This window comes from Lampris incognitus, chromosome 15 (assembly GCF_029633865.1).
Source record: "Lampris incognitus isolate fLamInc1 chromosome 15, fLamInc1.hap2, whole genome shotgun sequence".
Lineage (NCBI taxonomy): Eukaryota > Metazoa > Chordata > Actinopteri > Lampriformes > Lampridae > Lampris > Lampris incognitus.
In genome coordinates, this window is record NC_079225.1 from 40,645,441 (window position 1) to 40,659,892 (window position 14,452).

General features: G+C 46.2%; 1 protein-coding gene across 4 annotated transcripts in view; it reads left to right on the plus strand.

Moving 5' to 3' along the window:
• Positions 1-14,452, plus strand: part of fynb (FYN proto-oncogene, Src family tyrosine kinase b) — a 102,405-nt gene that overhangs the window by 57,311 nt on the left and 30,642 nt on the right. For all 4 annotated transcript variants that reach the window (XM_056295137.1, XM_056295138.1, XM_056295139.1 and 1 more), the window contains exon 4: positions 8,843-8,939. In XM_056295137.1, coding sequence (XP_056151112.1) covers positions 8,843-8,939 — 97 coding nt within the window. The remainder of the gene's footprint in view (positions 1-8,842; positions 8,940-14,452) is intronic.

A 14,452-nucleotide genomic window follows, 5' to 3' on the forward strand; every position in this document is an offset into this window, starting at 1 on the left:
ACTGACTCATTTCAGAAGGTTAGCTAGTGGGTTCAGAGCAGTTCATCTGTGCTGTAAAGACGCCAGACTACAGCATGTTCACTCCCTGCGGAGACAGGCGTTCATATATTGAAATGAGCCTTCGCAACATCTAGAAGTCCTATAAAGTCAAAATATGAAAACGGTTCCTACGCTGTGTACGCAAGTTCTGGCAGTATGCAGTGTTTTGAGTGTTCATCCTGCCCGCACAGGGAGCCCACAGCGGGCAGTAGTCCGGGTGAGTCACAGCCTGGAGGCGGCGCTGAGAGCGGTAGCCTGCAAACAGCGCAGCAGGCAGTGGGAGATACCGCAGCCGGTGATCTGCAACCTGATACAAAGAAAAATGAAACTGGTCTGCGGGGTAGCAATAATGAAAATAACGGTAATCTGAGTGATACTGAAGCAAGGGTATGGGTGCATACAGAGACGGAGGATAGATAAAACGAGTGAGAGACAGTCAGACAGCTGAGGCAGAGAGTCAGGTCTCTGCAACAGGTGAGTCACACCATAAAAACACTGAAAATGAAGGTGAGGAAACGTTAGAGGATGATAGCCTGTCACAGTTTACTTATATCGTGTCACAGGATGATCAGCAGTCATAGTCATTAAAGGAGATTAATGATTTCCTTGGTGAAACAAACAGTTCAATAGTAGCTCAATAATAGTAGTGGGAAGAGACTGGAATTGCACTACACGTCCTACAGTTGACAGAAACTCAGGAGAGCCTCATCCAACGTCAGTTTCATTTTTGTCCAATGTGGTTGCAGAAAATGATCTCACGGATATTTGGCGGAAACTTAACCCAGCAGTTAGTCGGACCACTGACTGACCTCCGCAGTTGTATCACAGCTTTTCGCCTTCAAACTGTCCAGCACAGCTTTAGAGTGAAACAGCATCTGTGTTGCTTCATAAGATTGTTAACCTGGATTATGACAAGCACTTGTTCCTTCTGGAACTAGCTGGCATGGAGTTTACTACACCATCTTTCTATCAGGCTGTCCTCCGAGCTTGGGGAACAGTCTTAAATACCAAGAAAGACTGCTCCCAGTGGCAGTGTAGGGAGAGGAACCCCTGTTCTATAACCTGCTGATACGCGGCAGGATGCTCAGCTCTGTGAGTGTAGAGATCCCTCACAATCAGAATCTGAATACTTTATTCATCCCTGAGGGGAAATTGGGTGAGTCTGAAATTAAGCGATCTGAGACAAGCTATCTTAGTAAGTCCAGCTCGCGTCAGGAGGGCAGTGTAAAACCGCTGCCATTTGCCTGCCAACACAGGGATCTCCGGTTCGAATCCCCGTGTTACCTCCAGTTTGGTTGGACGTCCCTACGGAAACAATTGGCCATGTCTGCGGGTGGGAAGCCGCATGTGGATAAGAGTCCTGGTTGCTGCACTAGCGTCTCCCCTAGTTGGTCGGGGCGCCTGTTCGGGAAGGGGAAGGGGGACGGGGGGGAATAGCGTGATCGTCCCATGCGCTACATCCCCCTGGTGAAACGCCTCACTGTCAGGTGAAAAGAAGCGGCTGGTGACTCCACATGTATTGGAGGAGGCATGTGGTAGTCTGCAGCTGTCCCCGGATCAGCAGAGGGGGTGGAGCAGAGACCAGGACGGCTCGGAAGAGAGGGGTAATTCTCCAGATACAATTGGGGAGAAAAAAAAAAGGGGGGGGGTCCCCAAAGAAAAACGGCTGCCATTTTGAGCCAAGAGACTGGTTTTAAATCTCTTTGTCTAATGGAGAGATTGTTGGAGGAAGTCATCAGTGCACTTCCTGGTTTCTTCAGAGAGGCACAAGGAGCAGAGTGTGGAGAGAATCAGTCAGTTATGCGGCCTGGTTTTCCATCTTTGACCATCTGTGCTGCAGTGGAGGAGCAGGAGAAGTAAACGGGGACCGTCTGTCTTTTAAAACACTAGAACTATAGGACTTTCCAAGAACATCAAAAAAGGCCCTGCATACAGTCACTGCAAAGGTTCTCAACAGAACATCACTAGCTGGTGTAGAGGAGTCGAGGTGGTTGGCTGTGCTGACGCCAGGTTCATCTCCCGAAGGCAGCTGGAGGTCCCTGTACAAACCCCCCATAGAGAAAAGCACTACAGATCTACAGTGGAGGGTGGTACATGGGGCTGTGGCTATGAACAGACATGTGGCACATATAGATCCTAGAGCAGGGAGTCACTGTCTTTACTGTAATGATGAAGAAACTCTACAGCACTTGTGGCTCAGCTTGCCCAGATTGAGCAAAGACAGCCTGTTTGTCTTTGGTCCTAGGTACACAGCAGCACAGTGTCGTCTTGGTTGACTTTCTGATAAGTCAGGTAAAAATGAGCATTTGGCTTAGTAGAAGAAACAAAATGAAAGGCACAGGGCCCACGGATTCTACCCTCATGTTCAGAGGTCGAGTGGCTGCCCGGCTGAAAATCGAGTTCACATATTACAAAATGATTTCTAACTTGGAAGAATTTGTTTCTTTTTGGGGACATTGAGATGTTCTGTGCTCTGTAGTAAACCAATTACTTGTTGTTAACTTCTGAAAAAGGGAAGGTCTGTATCTTTGTTTTTGCTGTGTATGGGGGCTTGTTGTTCAATATGTACAGGAGTATCTGTTAGTTCTGTTTTTTTAATGTAAATGAAAAATTAGGCCATTAAAGAATTGGTTTAAGGTCAAGCTCTCTCTCTCTCTCTCTCTCTCTCTCTCTCTCTCTCTCTCTCTCTCTCTCTCTCGCTCCCCGTTTCTCTCCCTTCTGTTCTTTATCAGAAGAGCAGCAGCTCCTCCAGCATCTTGTCCCCTGTCAGAAAGAGCCTTACATTTGCTTTTTATATCTCCCGGACAGACAGAGCACAGTATTTGAAGTGAACACGTTTGGGGAAATGGAATGGCGATGGAGTTCCAGTGAACCTTGAAGTGGTGCCCATTCCACCACCTCCCTTTGGCTCAGTGGCATTGGGAGAGAGTAACGGATGCTTCAGTCGGCTCAGACCTGAGACCAAAGCACTCACTCAATATGTTTCCAAGTCTCAGGGAATAAATGTGGTGGGGACTTGATATGTCGTATCTCAACGGCCGTCTTCCCTTTTACAGTTTTTCATGTGCCCGGTACGATAAATGAGGTGGTGATGTGCTCTTTTTTTAACTTTTTTGGAGTTTGTGTTTTGTCAAAGTGTGACATTTAGCAACACATCAGTTCCTTAAATGTGAAAACTTAATTGGTAAAGAAAAAAATCTGATCCGGAAATGTGTGTTGTCCAAATTTGAACATTTACGTTTTAGATGTACTCATTTGAAAGACTCTTTTATCCAAAGCAACACAGACTAGAAGAGTCAGCAGTTGGCAGATGAAATGGCATCATAGCGTGCTACGTGGTAATGATATAGTAGTAGTGTATCAAGTAGTAGTACTGGTACGTTTAATTCACTGTAATCGTATTGTAGTAGTGCTATGTGACGTAGTTGTAGTACATTTGCGAGATGGTAATCATATCATAGTTTAAAAAATAATTTATTTCTGATTTTTCCCTTTTTTCTCCCAATTTAGTGGCCAATCGATCCCTATTTTAATTCAAACACCCACCCTCGTACTGCATGCGTTCGCCAACTGCATCTCTCCGGCCGGCAGTCTCGAAGGAGACCGCCTCCCCACTTTCGTGACAAGGCGACTCCAGGCCGAACCACTGCTTTTTCCGACACACACAGAGACGCATTCATGTGACGAACACAAGCCGACTCTGCCCCCCTCCCCAAGACAGCGTTGCCAATGATTGCTGCTTCATCGAGTCCGGCCATAGTCGGTTCTGACGAGACCGGGGCGCGAATCCCCGGTCCCCAGTGGGCAACTGCATCGACACAAAGCCGATGCTTAGACCGCGACACCAGCGCGGACTTTAATCATATCATAGTTTAATTGATTAAGAATTAAGTTAAGTTTCCTTTATTAATCCCCTTGGGGAAATTCAGTTACTGCAAATTAACTCATCCTAGCTGTGATCTGTGTCGCGAGGAGCAGTGGGCTGCCGCCTTCATACTGCGCCCGGGGACCAACTCCAGTGCTTTTCTCAATGCCTTGGTCAGGGGCACAGACTGGAGTATTAACCCTAGCATGCATGTGTCTTTTAATGGTGAGGGAAACCGGAGCACCTGGAGAAAATCCACCACAGATACAGGGAGACTATGCAAACTCCACACAGAGGTCAACCTGAGATGACCCCCCTCCCCCAAGGTTGGACAACCCCGGGGTTCAAACCCAGCAGGCCCTTCTTGCTGTGAGGCAGCAGTGCTAACCACTGGGCTACCGTGCCACCAGCAGTAATACATGAAGTAGTAGTTATGGTAAATTTGCTACATTGTGATGATATCACAGCTAAGTGTACATGTCATGTGAAGTGCATTTAGTGTAAGTGTGTCTTCGATCATCAAGAGGTGTTACTTCGGAGAATCAGAGGACGAAGTACACTCACCGGCCACTTTATTAGGCACACCCATCCAACTGCTCGTTAATGCAAATTTCTAATCAGCCAATCACATGGCAGCAACTCAATGCATTTAGGCATGTAGACATGGTCAAGACGATCTGCTGCAGTTCAAACCGAGCATCAGAATGGGGAAGAAAGGTGATTTAAGTGACTTTGAACGTGGCATGGTTGTTGGTTCCAGACGGGCTGGTCTGAGTATTTCAGAAACTGCTGATCTACTGGGATTTTCACACACAACCATCTCTAGGGTTTACAGAGAATGGCCCGAAAAAGAGAAAATATCCAGTGAGCGGCAGTTCTGTGGGCGAAAATGCCTTGTTGATGCCAGAGGTCAGAGGAGAATGGCCAGACTGGTTCGAGCTGATAGAAAGGCAACAGTAACTCAAATAACCACTCATTACAACCGAGGTATGCAGAAGAGCATCTCTGAATGCACAACACGTCGAAACTTGAGGCAGATGGGCTACAGCAGCAGAAGACCACACCGGGTGCCACTCCTGTCAGCTAAGAACAGGAAACTGAGGCTACAATTCGCACAGGCTCACCAAAATTGGACAATAGAAGATTGGAAAAACGTTGCCTGGTCTGATGAGTCTCGATTTCTGCTGCGACATTCGGATGGTAGGGTCAGAATTTGGCGTCAACAACATGAAAGCATGGATCCATCCTGCCTTGTATCAACGGTTCAGGCTGGTGGTGGTGGTGTAATGGTGTGGGGGATATTTTCTTGGCACACTTTGGGCCCCTTAGTACCAATTGAGCATCGTGTCAAGGTCACAGCCTACCTGAGTATTGTTGCTGACCATGTCCATCCCTTTATGACCACAGTGTTCCCATCTTCTGATGGCTACTTCCAGCAGGATAACGCGCCATGTCATAAAGCTCGAAGCATCTCAGACTGGTTTCTTGAACATGACAATGAGTTCACTGTACTCAAATGGCCGCCACAGTCACCAGATCTCAATCCAATAGAGCACCTTTGGGATGTGGTGGACCGGGAGATTCGCATCATGGATGTGCAGCCGACAAATCTGCAGCAACTGCGTGATGCGATCATGTCAGTATGGACCAAACTCTCTGAGGAATGTTTCCAGTACCTTGTTGAATCTATGCCACGAAGGATTAAGGCAGTTCTGAAGGCAAAAGGGGGTCCAACCCGGTACTAGCAAGGTGTACCTAATAAAGTGGCCAGTGAGTGTAGATTAGTATTGCTACATTCATATTAGGGTGCAGCTCCTTTGGTCCGCATCATAAGGGACGTTCCAGTCGTCTGCCTCTCATGACAGATGCGCTTACATTTGACTTAGTGTCAACACAAGTGACTGGGTTCGCTCCACCTGTTCTGTCTTTTTATCATTTTGTCTATAGTTTTTGTACATTGACTCATAATCATGATGCTGATTCCCATTATAAAGGCTTTAGAATCACTTAGGTGAATATTTTCTCCCCGGCATTATTTTTTACTGTAGCAGAAATATATATATGCTCAGTGATATATTGGCATCAATATGTTGTATATTTATACAATAGATTTCATGATGATTTTCATGATAAGAATAGTGCTTTCCAGAGGAGAGCACAGCAACTGATTCTTTGAAGTGTGATCACAGTATCACTCGTATATTTTCGGAATGTGTGTGTGTGTGGTGTTAGTGTGTGTGTGTGTGTTAGTGTAGATAGCGGGACCGAAAACTAAAGCACTTATGATCCTAATTCTTTTTGGAGGTGGTAGGTATTGTTCCAGAGAGTAAGGGGAAAATCCCAGAAAATTAAAATTATTCATAATTATGCATAAATATGCAAAATATGCATTTTTCTAAAAATGGCTAAAAACCACTTTTCTTGGCATCTCGGGTGATTCTGAGCATCTTTGATTTTTTCACCTATATATATAAAAAAAAATTTCTGGGACTTAGAAATGTTTTGGCATTATGCAAAATATATGCATTTTTGCAAAAATGCACTTATGATCCTAATTTTGTTTGGAGGTGGTAGGTATTGTTCCAGAGAGGACCAGAAAATTAGCAGAAAATTAAAATAATTATGCATAATTATGCAAAATATGCATTTTCTAAAAATGGCTAAAAACCACTTTTCTCGGCATTTCAGATGATTCTGAGCATTTGGGGGGAGGGAATTGGAGTGGGCGGGATTTAGGGGCAGGGGGAAGGCGGTTAGCTGGCAGGATGAAGAGGAGGGAGATTTAGAGGGGTGGATAACCAAACCGCTACATTGTAGCGGGGTTCTTCTAGTACATTAATAATTCAATAACTTCACAGTGTTAACAATATCCTATCTATACTCTTCTCCATGGCTTGTCACCACCTTGTCATGGTGAAGAAGCTTGCGTGGTCCTGAGATCCCGAGAGCAATGCCGTCTGGAGCTAAGCTCCTGGTAGGGTCACCCATGGCAGTAAGGTCAAGGGGGAGGTCCTTGACCTCAGTAGTCAAACAGGCAGAGGATGATGGCTGACTTTAGAGAACCATCACAACGGCTGGGAAGGTGGATGAAGGCTGCAGCAGAAATGGGCCCCCAGTGTCTTGGAGTCCATGCCACTGGATCCTGACCCAGATTTGTCAAGGACCATGTGGTGGCTGTCTGTGCACCAGTCTCCCCACATTAAACAAAGTCGTGCACAGGCATCCTCCATAAAGGGCATCCACCCTAACATCCCAGATTAAGTCCTATGGTGACCGGCAAGTGACGACGGTGGCAAGATTGTGAGATCTGGAAGCCCCTATTCATGAGCTGGCACATCAGGCAGGGAGTGCTAGATCCAGTCGCTGGGCTCTTGGAACGAGGTAGAAAGAGCCCTTTGGTAGCTGCACCCACGACTGAGCAGCCCTCTTAAGGATCCACTCTGCGCACCCCACCTGGGGAAGGGGCTAGAAAAGGGGCCCTAAAAATTGCCTGCCTCAAATCTCCTGACTGGATTAGTGCATCCAGAGGGATCACCACATGTGGTCAGAAACATAGGAACGTAAACTTTGGAGGCTGGAATGTGCGCACACTGATGGATAGTGCAACTAGTGACAGATTGGAGAGGAGAACTGCGATCATTGCTAGAGAACCGAAGAGGTGCCGGATTGACATAGCTGCCCGTTCTTTATGCCAGTTGATCCACCTCCGCTCTGTATGATGATTTGTCATTGTTGCTGATGCGACCTACCACTGTGGTATCATCAGCAAACTTTATGGTGAGGTTAGAGGTGGATGATGTTGTGCAGTCGTGAGTCAGCAGGGTGAACAAGAGCGGACTGAGCACACAGCCCTGTGGAGCGCCGGTGCTCAGTGTGATGGTCCTGGAGGTGATCTTGCAGATATTGCCGTGAGAGAGGTATTAGAAGAGAAAATAAGAGTGGGAGCGAAGTAGGGGACAATTGCCTTTTTTTTCTCGTTTTCTTTCTGTCATTGTTGTGAAGTTTTATCTGAGCAAAGCAGAGCAAGTAGAAGGGGAAGATTTGGGATAAGACTCAGTAAGGAGGCAGTGGGTGAGGTATTTCTTCAATAGATGACTCCTTAGTACACAACAGAAGGTCATTCGAGCCGCGGTAACGTTGGATTTCAGAGTGCTACCCATTATTTACGGGGTATTTGGAGGAAAGTTGAGGGCAAATTTAGAGACATTTTTTTCCCTCCAAATCCAGAGTGGCAAATGTCTAGTGTGGAATAATTGTTAAAGATCCAATCCAATGACAATCGTGTTTTTCAGTCTTGTAGTATTTTAACAGAAGATTTGTACAAGCCAGCAAAATATTGGAACTGCTGCTGTTGTGAAAATATGACTAAAGCCCCTTGAGAAACTTTCCTCCCGGTTATCAACATGATTAAACTGTTTCAGAAAACGAATCTGTTTCCGTTGAAAAATTATATTTGTCTGTAAGGTATCTACATCTAGGAGTGTATTATCCTGCTTACACCATTGTCACTTACCAAAGAATTTAAATAAAAGAGTTCACTTGTTTTTTTTTTTTTGTTTTTTTTTAACCTTTCAGACTCAGAAAGTTTAAAAGATCATAAAGCAGAAGTTAGCCGCTAAGCTAGCTTTGACTGTTCAGTGCGCTTGCTAATGGTTCAGTGTGTGGCTATGGTTACAGCGTATAAATTTAGAGCAATGATTAAACTTTAGCTTGAACTACGTGTATATGAATTTTAAGGTTTTAACGCACACCCTCCGGCTAATCTGAAACCAGTATTCTCTGTAACCCATGAGCAACAGGAAGTGGCCTTGAATTGGAAAGTCTGGAAATTGATTCTCTACATAGGGTATTGACCCTGGGTTGGTTTTCGGCCACTAATTTGTGGAGCGCTGACTCTGCTTCATTTATTCATTTATATTTTTCTCTCCGTTCTCACAGGAGTCACTCTCTTTGTGGCCCTTTACGACTATGAGGCGCGGACAGAGGACGACCTGAGCTTCAGGAAAGGGGAAAAGTTCCAGATTATCAACAGCACGTAAGTAGCTACAGCTGCCCATCTGTCTGTCTGTCCGTCTGATTTTGCTCCGGGGAGGGAAGGCGTGCAGGCTCTCTTAATTATGTCCGCCTGAAAAAAACAAAAAGATGCCGGTACGAACCTCTGACAGGGCGAAGTGTGCGGTGAAAGTAGAAACTTGAGAACCTTTAAAGGGCCAACCCCCCTCCCCCAAAAAAAAAGATTTGATTTGTTTGACCGTTCTACTTCAGGTTTATCACCAGTTATTTCCTGACTTGATTTTGTAAAATGAGCTATTTGAGCCACCTTTTACACCATCATAAATGCAATTTTTGCTTTAATTCAGTTTTTTCAAACATTCTTTATCATCCGACATTTACTGTTCATTGGTGTGCTGTTTTTCCTCATCCGAATTGAAGGTGCAAGTATACGGGGTGTTGTACATTGCACAGAATGTAATGCGACTGTAATGCCAGTGTTTTGCTATCAGACATACTCGATTGTTTTATCTCATAGGCTCAATTACACTCTTTGTAAAACCCCATGTATCCGAGATCTCATGAAAGGTGTCATGAATGAAGTCATCAGCGGGGCTTCAGTCGTAACTTTGAGCTTGAAAAGGGGTTTCATCATTTGCTTTTCCCAGTGCTGAGCGTAGCGTTTTTAAGTTGAGTTAAAAGGGATAGTAAATTGAGTATAATGGGTTGGATGCATCCTGACACGATCCAGCAGTCGCAGTTTAATCGAGGTTTAAATGTAGCGGGGCGGTTCAGGTGCAGTATCCCTTCATCTGTCGTCAACGCCTCACAGCCATGACAGGAAGTGCAACTGCCTCATTTGCCCTACCTCCCACAAGTTGAATACTGCATGCACACACACACGTGTGAGTTTTACGTACACTTGTGAGTATCAAATGTCCTCAGAAGAGTTGTAAAATCACAGACCCCCTGACCCAGTGGGGAGATTTTGGGTCCCTGCAAGGAAATGGGTTATTTCTGGACTAGGGGTTAGGTTTACAGCTAGGTATTAAAATGGTTAGGCTTAGGTCTGCTGTTAAAGTTATTGTAGGCATTAGAATTAGACTCGGGTTTAAGGTTAGAGGTTAACGCTAGGTTTATGTTTGTTTGTTCAGGTTAGGGTTAGGGTTAGGATTAGTGTTGAGGAAAGGGATAAAGTTAAAAAGATTGCAGGATTTTGACTCAAACATAGTTTGTTTTGGCCCCATGAGGATATATTAACAAACGCGAGTGTATGTGTGTGTGGGGGAGCACTATCTTCAGGCGGCTCTTTAATCACATAGGCCTCAGAGCCAGCGGATGGTTTTCATCCACTCTCGCTCTGTCTCTCTCTGTCTCTCTGATCTTCAGACTGCTCTTGTTTTTTTCCCTCTCAAATGTCTGGTTGTTTGGGTGTTTGTGCTGCCCTCTGAAGGGGCAGGTTCACCGCTGGTGGGTGGAGGGAACGTTGTGACCCCATTTATTTCCCTTAATCAACGGGAAACTCGTCTCAACTCTGTGTGTGTGTGTGTGTGTGCGCGCTGCTAAGGGGGTTGGAGAGTGGGTGTTTCGGGGTAGGGTGACCTTGTTCTCCAACCATATGTATGTTAATGATACTTGGGTTTACATTGTGATGAGTTTGTTTGCCTACATTTACCCTGGACCGCACAACTGGAAGGAGATCTGAAACATCACAGCCTGTCAAAAGGATGGTTTCACTTTCATGAACTGATGAAAAGAAGATAGAATGTGTATATACATTCTCCACCACACACACACACACACACACACACATACCTACATGAGAGTGAGAGTTTCTGTAATAAGTATCAGATGCAAATCCATTATTTTATAAAATATTAATGCTAAAACTAATACCAGATGGGGAGGTGATAGTTTTAGTGGTAGTACAGAGGTCACAGATTCCATTCGTTAGCCTTGCACTTTTTACAATTTTATTACGCAGCATATTTAAATTTGCTAATTTTATGCATTAACTGTATTTCCTCGCTCTGTGTAATCTATGGTGTTACATTATAATTCTGTTATTTTTGTGTATTTTGTGCATTTGACACCTATTGCATATCTGTCTGTCCTGGAAGAGGGATCCCTCCTCTGTTGCTCTTGCTGAGGATTCTCCCATATACATGTATATATTCTTTTCCTGATAAGGTTTTTCTTGTGGAGTTTCTTCCTCGTTCAGGTTCTAGGGTCCAAGAAAAGAGTGTGTCGTATGTCGCATATTGTCACATATAGTCGTATATTGTGCTGATCGTAAAGCCCTTCTGGACTACCTCGTGATTTGAGGCTATACAAATAAACTTGACTAATAGCGACAGTAGTAGTGATAGAAGAACTAATGGGAGAAGGAGCTATCATAGTGCTGTAGTAATAGTGTACAGTGGTAGCAGTAGCAGCCGTGGCCTGAAGGTTGGAGAAGTGGGCTTGTGACCGGAAGGTCGCCAGTTTGATCCCCGGACCGGCAGGAAAAAGTGGGGTAAATGGTGCTCTCCCCTCCCTCAATAACCACAGCTGATGTGCCCTTGAGCAAGGCACTTAACCCCCCCAACCAGCTGCTCAGTGGCCACCAGTGAAGGCTGTGGTTGTACTGGGCAGCTCCCAGATGTGAGCATGTGGAACTGTGTGAAAGTTTAGCAGGGCGTTGCTGAAAAGGAGCACACGTGCTCAGCATACAACCCTGAGTAAATAAAGGTTAAAAATAAAGAAATTGCAAAAGTGCTGCTTGTGGTAACTCTAGCAATAGCAGTCAGTATCAGTAGTAGTTATGTTACCAGTGGTAATAGTGTAAGTGCTATTATTTGTAGTTTTGTTAGAAGTAGTAATCATAGAAGTAGTACCAGCTAACAGTAGAATTAGTGGTAGTAGCAGTGGTAGTTGTTTTACTGGTAACAGTATTAACAGCTTTAGTAGTAGTGGTAGTAGTACTAGTCGTAGTAGTATAAGTAGTACCATTGTAGCAGTAGTAGTTGTTGTCGTCAGTAGCCACATTTAAAAGCTTCACTTTACGAGACCCAGCCAATGACTGATGCTAACGTCCAGGATGCACATGCAATTTTAGACCCCTTCTAACTCATCCCAGACAAATCTTTGAGACAAACGTTATGCTCTGCTAATATGCATGGTTCAGAGACTCATCCCAGATGATCCGACGTTTTCAAGCATTTTCGAAATTATTGGAACCAAATCTTGAGCCGATCAAATGTGATCAGATGCTTGGCGATGTGCAATAATCAATGACAGAATGAGAAGAAAGTGGTGGGCGAGGCGAGAACAACATCAAAACACAGTTGAAACTTGGTGCCCATGCCTCCACAACCATTCTCTCCATATTTTGTCCCCCCCCCCCTTTTGCCCATTTTTTTGGCACAATTGAGCGCACAAAACATATCGAATGGCAAGCTGCTCTTTCTGTTGTTCAAAGCCTGTATTGCAGATGCGGCAGGTAGGAGCTGTGGTCATAAGGTCATCGGTGCCTGTCGAGGTGGCAATCTAAGAACCCGCTGGTCGACACCGATGGTGAGGGAAGCTGTCAGGCTGAAGAAGGAGGCCTTTCGGGCTTGGTTGGCCCAGGGGTCTCCTGAAGCAGCAGACAGGTACCGGGAGGCCAGAAGAGCTGTGGCCTCGGTGGTTGCGGAAGCAAATACTCACGTGTGGGAGGAGTTTGGTGAGGCTATGGAGGAGGACTTTCAGTTGGCCTAATGGAAGTTCTGGCAAACCATCCAGCAACTAAGGAAGGGGAAGCAAGGCTTGAGTCAGGCTGTGTTCAGCTGGGAGGGGAACTGCTGACCCGGACTGGGGATGTTGTCAGGAGGTGGAAAGAGCACTTTGAGGAGCTCATAAACCCAGCTAACACGTCCTCAGTGGAGGAGGTAGGGTCTGAAGACTCGGGGGAAGCCCCACCCATATCCCTGGCAGTGGTCTCTGAGGTCATTAAGAAGCTCTTCAGTGGCAAGGCGCCTGGTGTGGATGAGATTCACCCTGTGATGCTGAAGGCTGTGGACATTGTTGAGCTGTCTTGGCTGACACGCCTCTTCGGTGTCGCGTAGAGGTCGGGGAAAGTACCTGTGGGGTGGCAGACTGGAGTGGTGGTTCCCATATTTAAAAAAGGGGACTGGAGTGTATGCTCCAATTATCAGGGCATCACACTGCTCAGCCTCCTTGGGAAAGTCTACTCTAGGGTGCTGGAAAGGAGGCTTCAACCGATTGTCGAACCTCGGATCCAGGAGGAACAATGCAGATTCCATCCTGACCGTGGAACAACAGACCAATTCTTTACCCTTGCGGAAGTGCTTAGGGAGGCATGGGAGTTTGACCAGCCAGTCTACGTGTGTTTTGTGGACTTGGAGAAGGCTTACGACCGTGTACCCCGGGGCACACACTGTGTGTGTGTGGGGGGGGGGGCGGTACTGCGGGAGTATGGGGTACCAGGGCAGTTGCTACAAGCCATCCGGTCCTTGTATAACCAAAGTGAGAGCTGTGTTCGTCTGTATTCTTGGCGCAAAGTCAAACACATTTTTGATGGGTGTCGGACTCCGCCAAGGTTGTCCCTTGTCTCCGATTCTGTTTGTGATATTCATAGACAGGATTTCAAGGCGCAGCCAAGGTGAGGAGTGTGTCCTTTTTGGGAACCTCAGACTTGCATCTCTGCTCTTCGCAGATGATATGGTTTTGTTGATTTCATCACAATGCAACCTCCAGTGTGCACTGGGGTGGTTTGCAACTGAGTGTGACATGGCTGGGATGAGAGTCAGCACCTCCAAGTCTGAGGCCATGGTTCTCTACCGGAAAATGGTGGATTGCTCTCTCTGGGTTGGGGATGAGTTGTTGCCTCAAGTGAAGGAGTTCAAGTATCTTGGGGTCTTGTTCCTGAGTGAGGGTAGGATGGAGGGGGAGGTTGACAGGTGGATTGATACAGCATCAGCAGTAATGTGGACGTTGTACCGGACCGTTGTGGTGAAGAGGGAGCTGAGCTGGAAGGCAAAGCTCTCAATTTACCAGTCAATCTTCGTTCCAACCCAACCGTCACCAATGGTCATGAGCTTTGGGTAGTAACCGAAAGGTTTAGATTGCGGATACAAGCAGCTGAAATGAGTTTCCTCTGTAGGGTGTCTGGGCTCAGCCTTAGAGATGGAGATAGGGTGAGGAGCTCAGACATTCGAAGGGAGCTCTGAGTAGAGCAGCTGCTCCGTTGTGTCGAAAGGAGCCAGTTGAGGTGGTTCGGGCGTCTGAATAGGTTGCCTCCTGGTCGCCTTTCTTTGGAGGTTTTCCAAGCACCTCCACCTGGGGTGAGACCCCGGGGTAGACCCAGAACTTGCTGGAGGGACTACATGTCCAATCCGGCCTGAGAAAATCTTGGGATCCCCCAGGGGGAGCCGGAGGGCATTGCTGGGAAGGGGGACGTCTGGAGTGCCCTACTTGCTGCCACTGCGACCCGACCCCGGAGAAGCGGCTGAAGATGATGACGATGAGAGATGAGATGAAGCTGCTCTTTCATGTCAGACTGCGTTTTGACAAAGT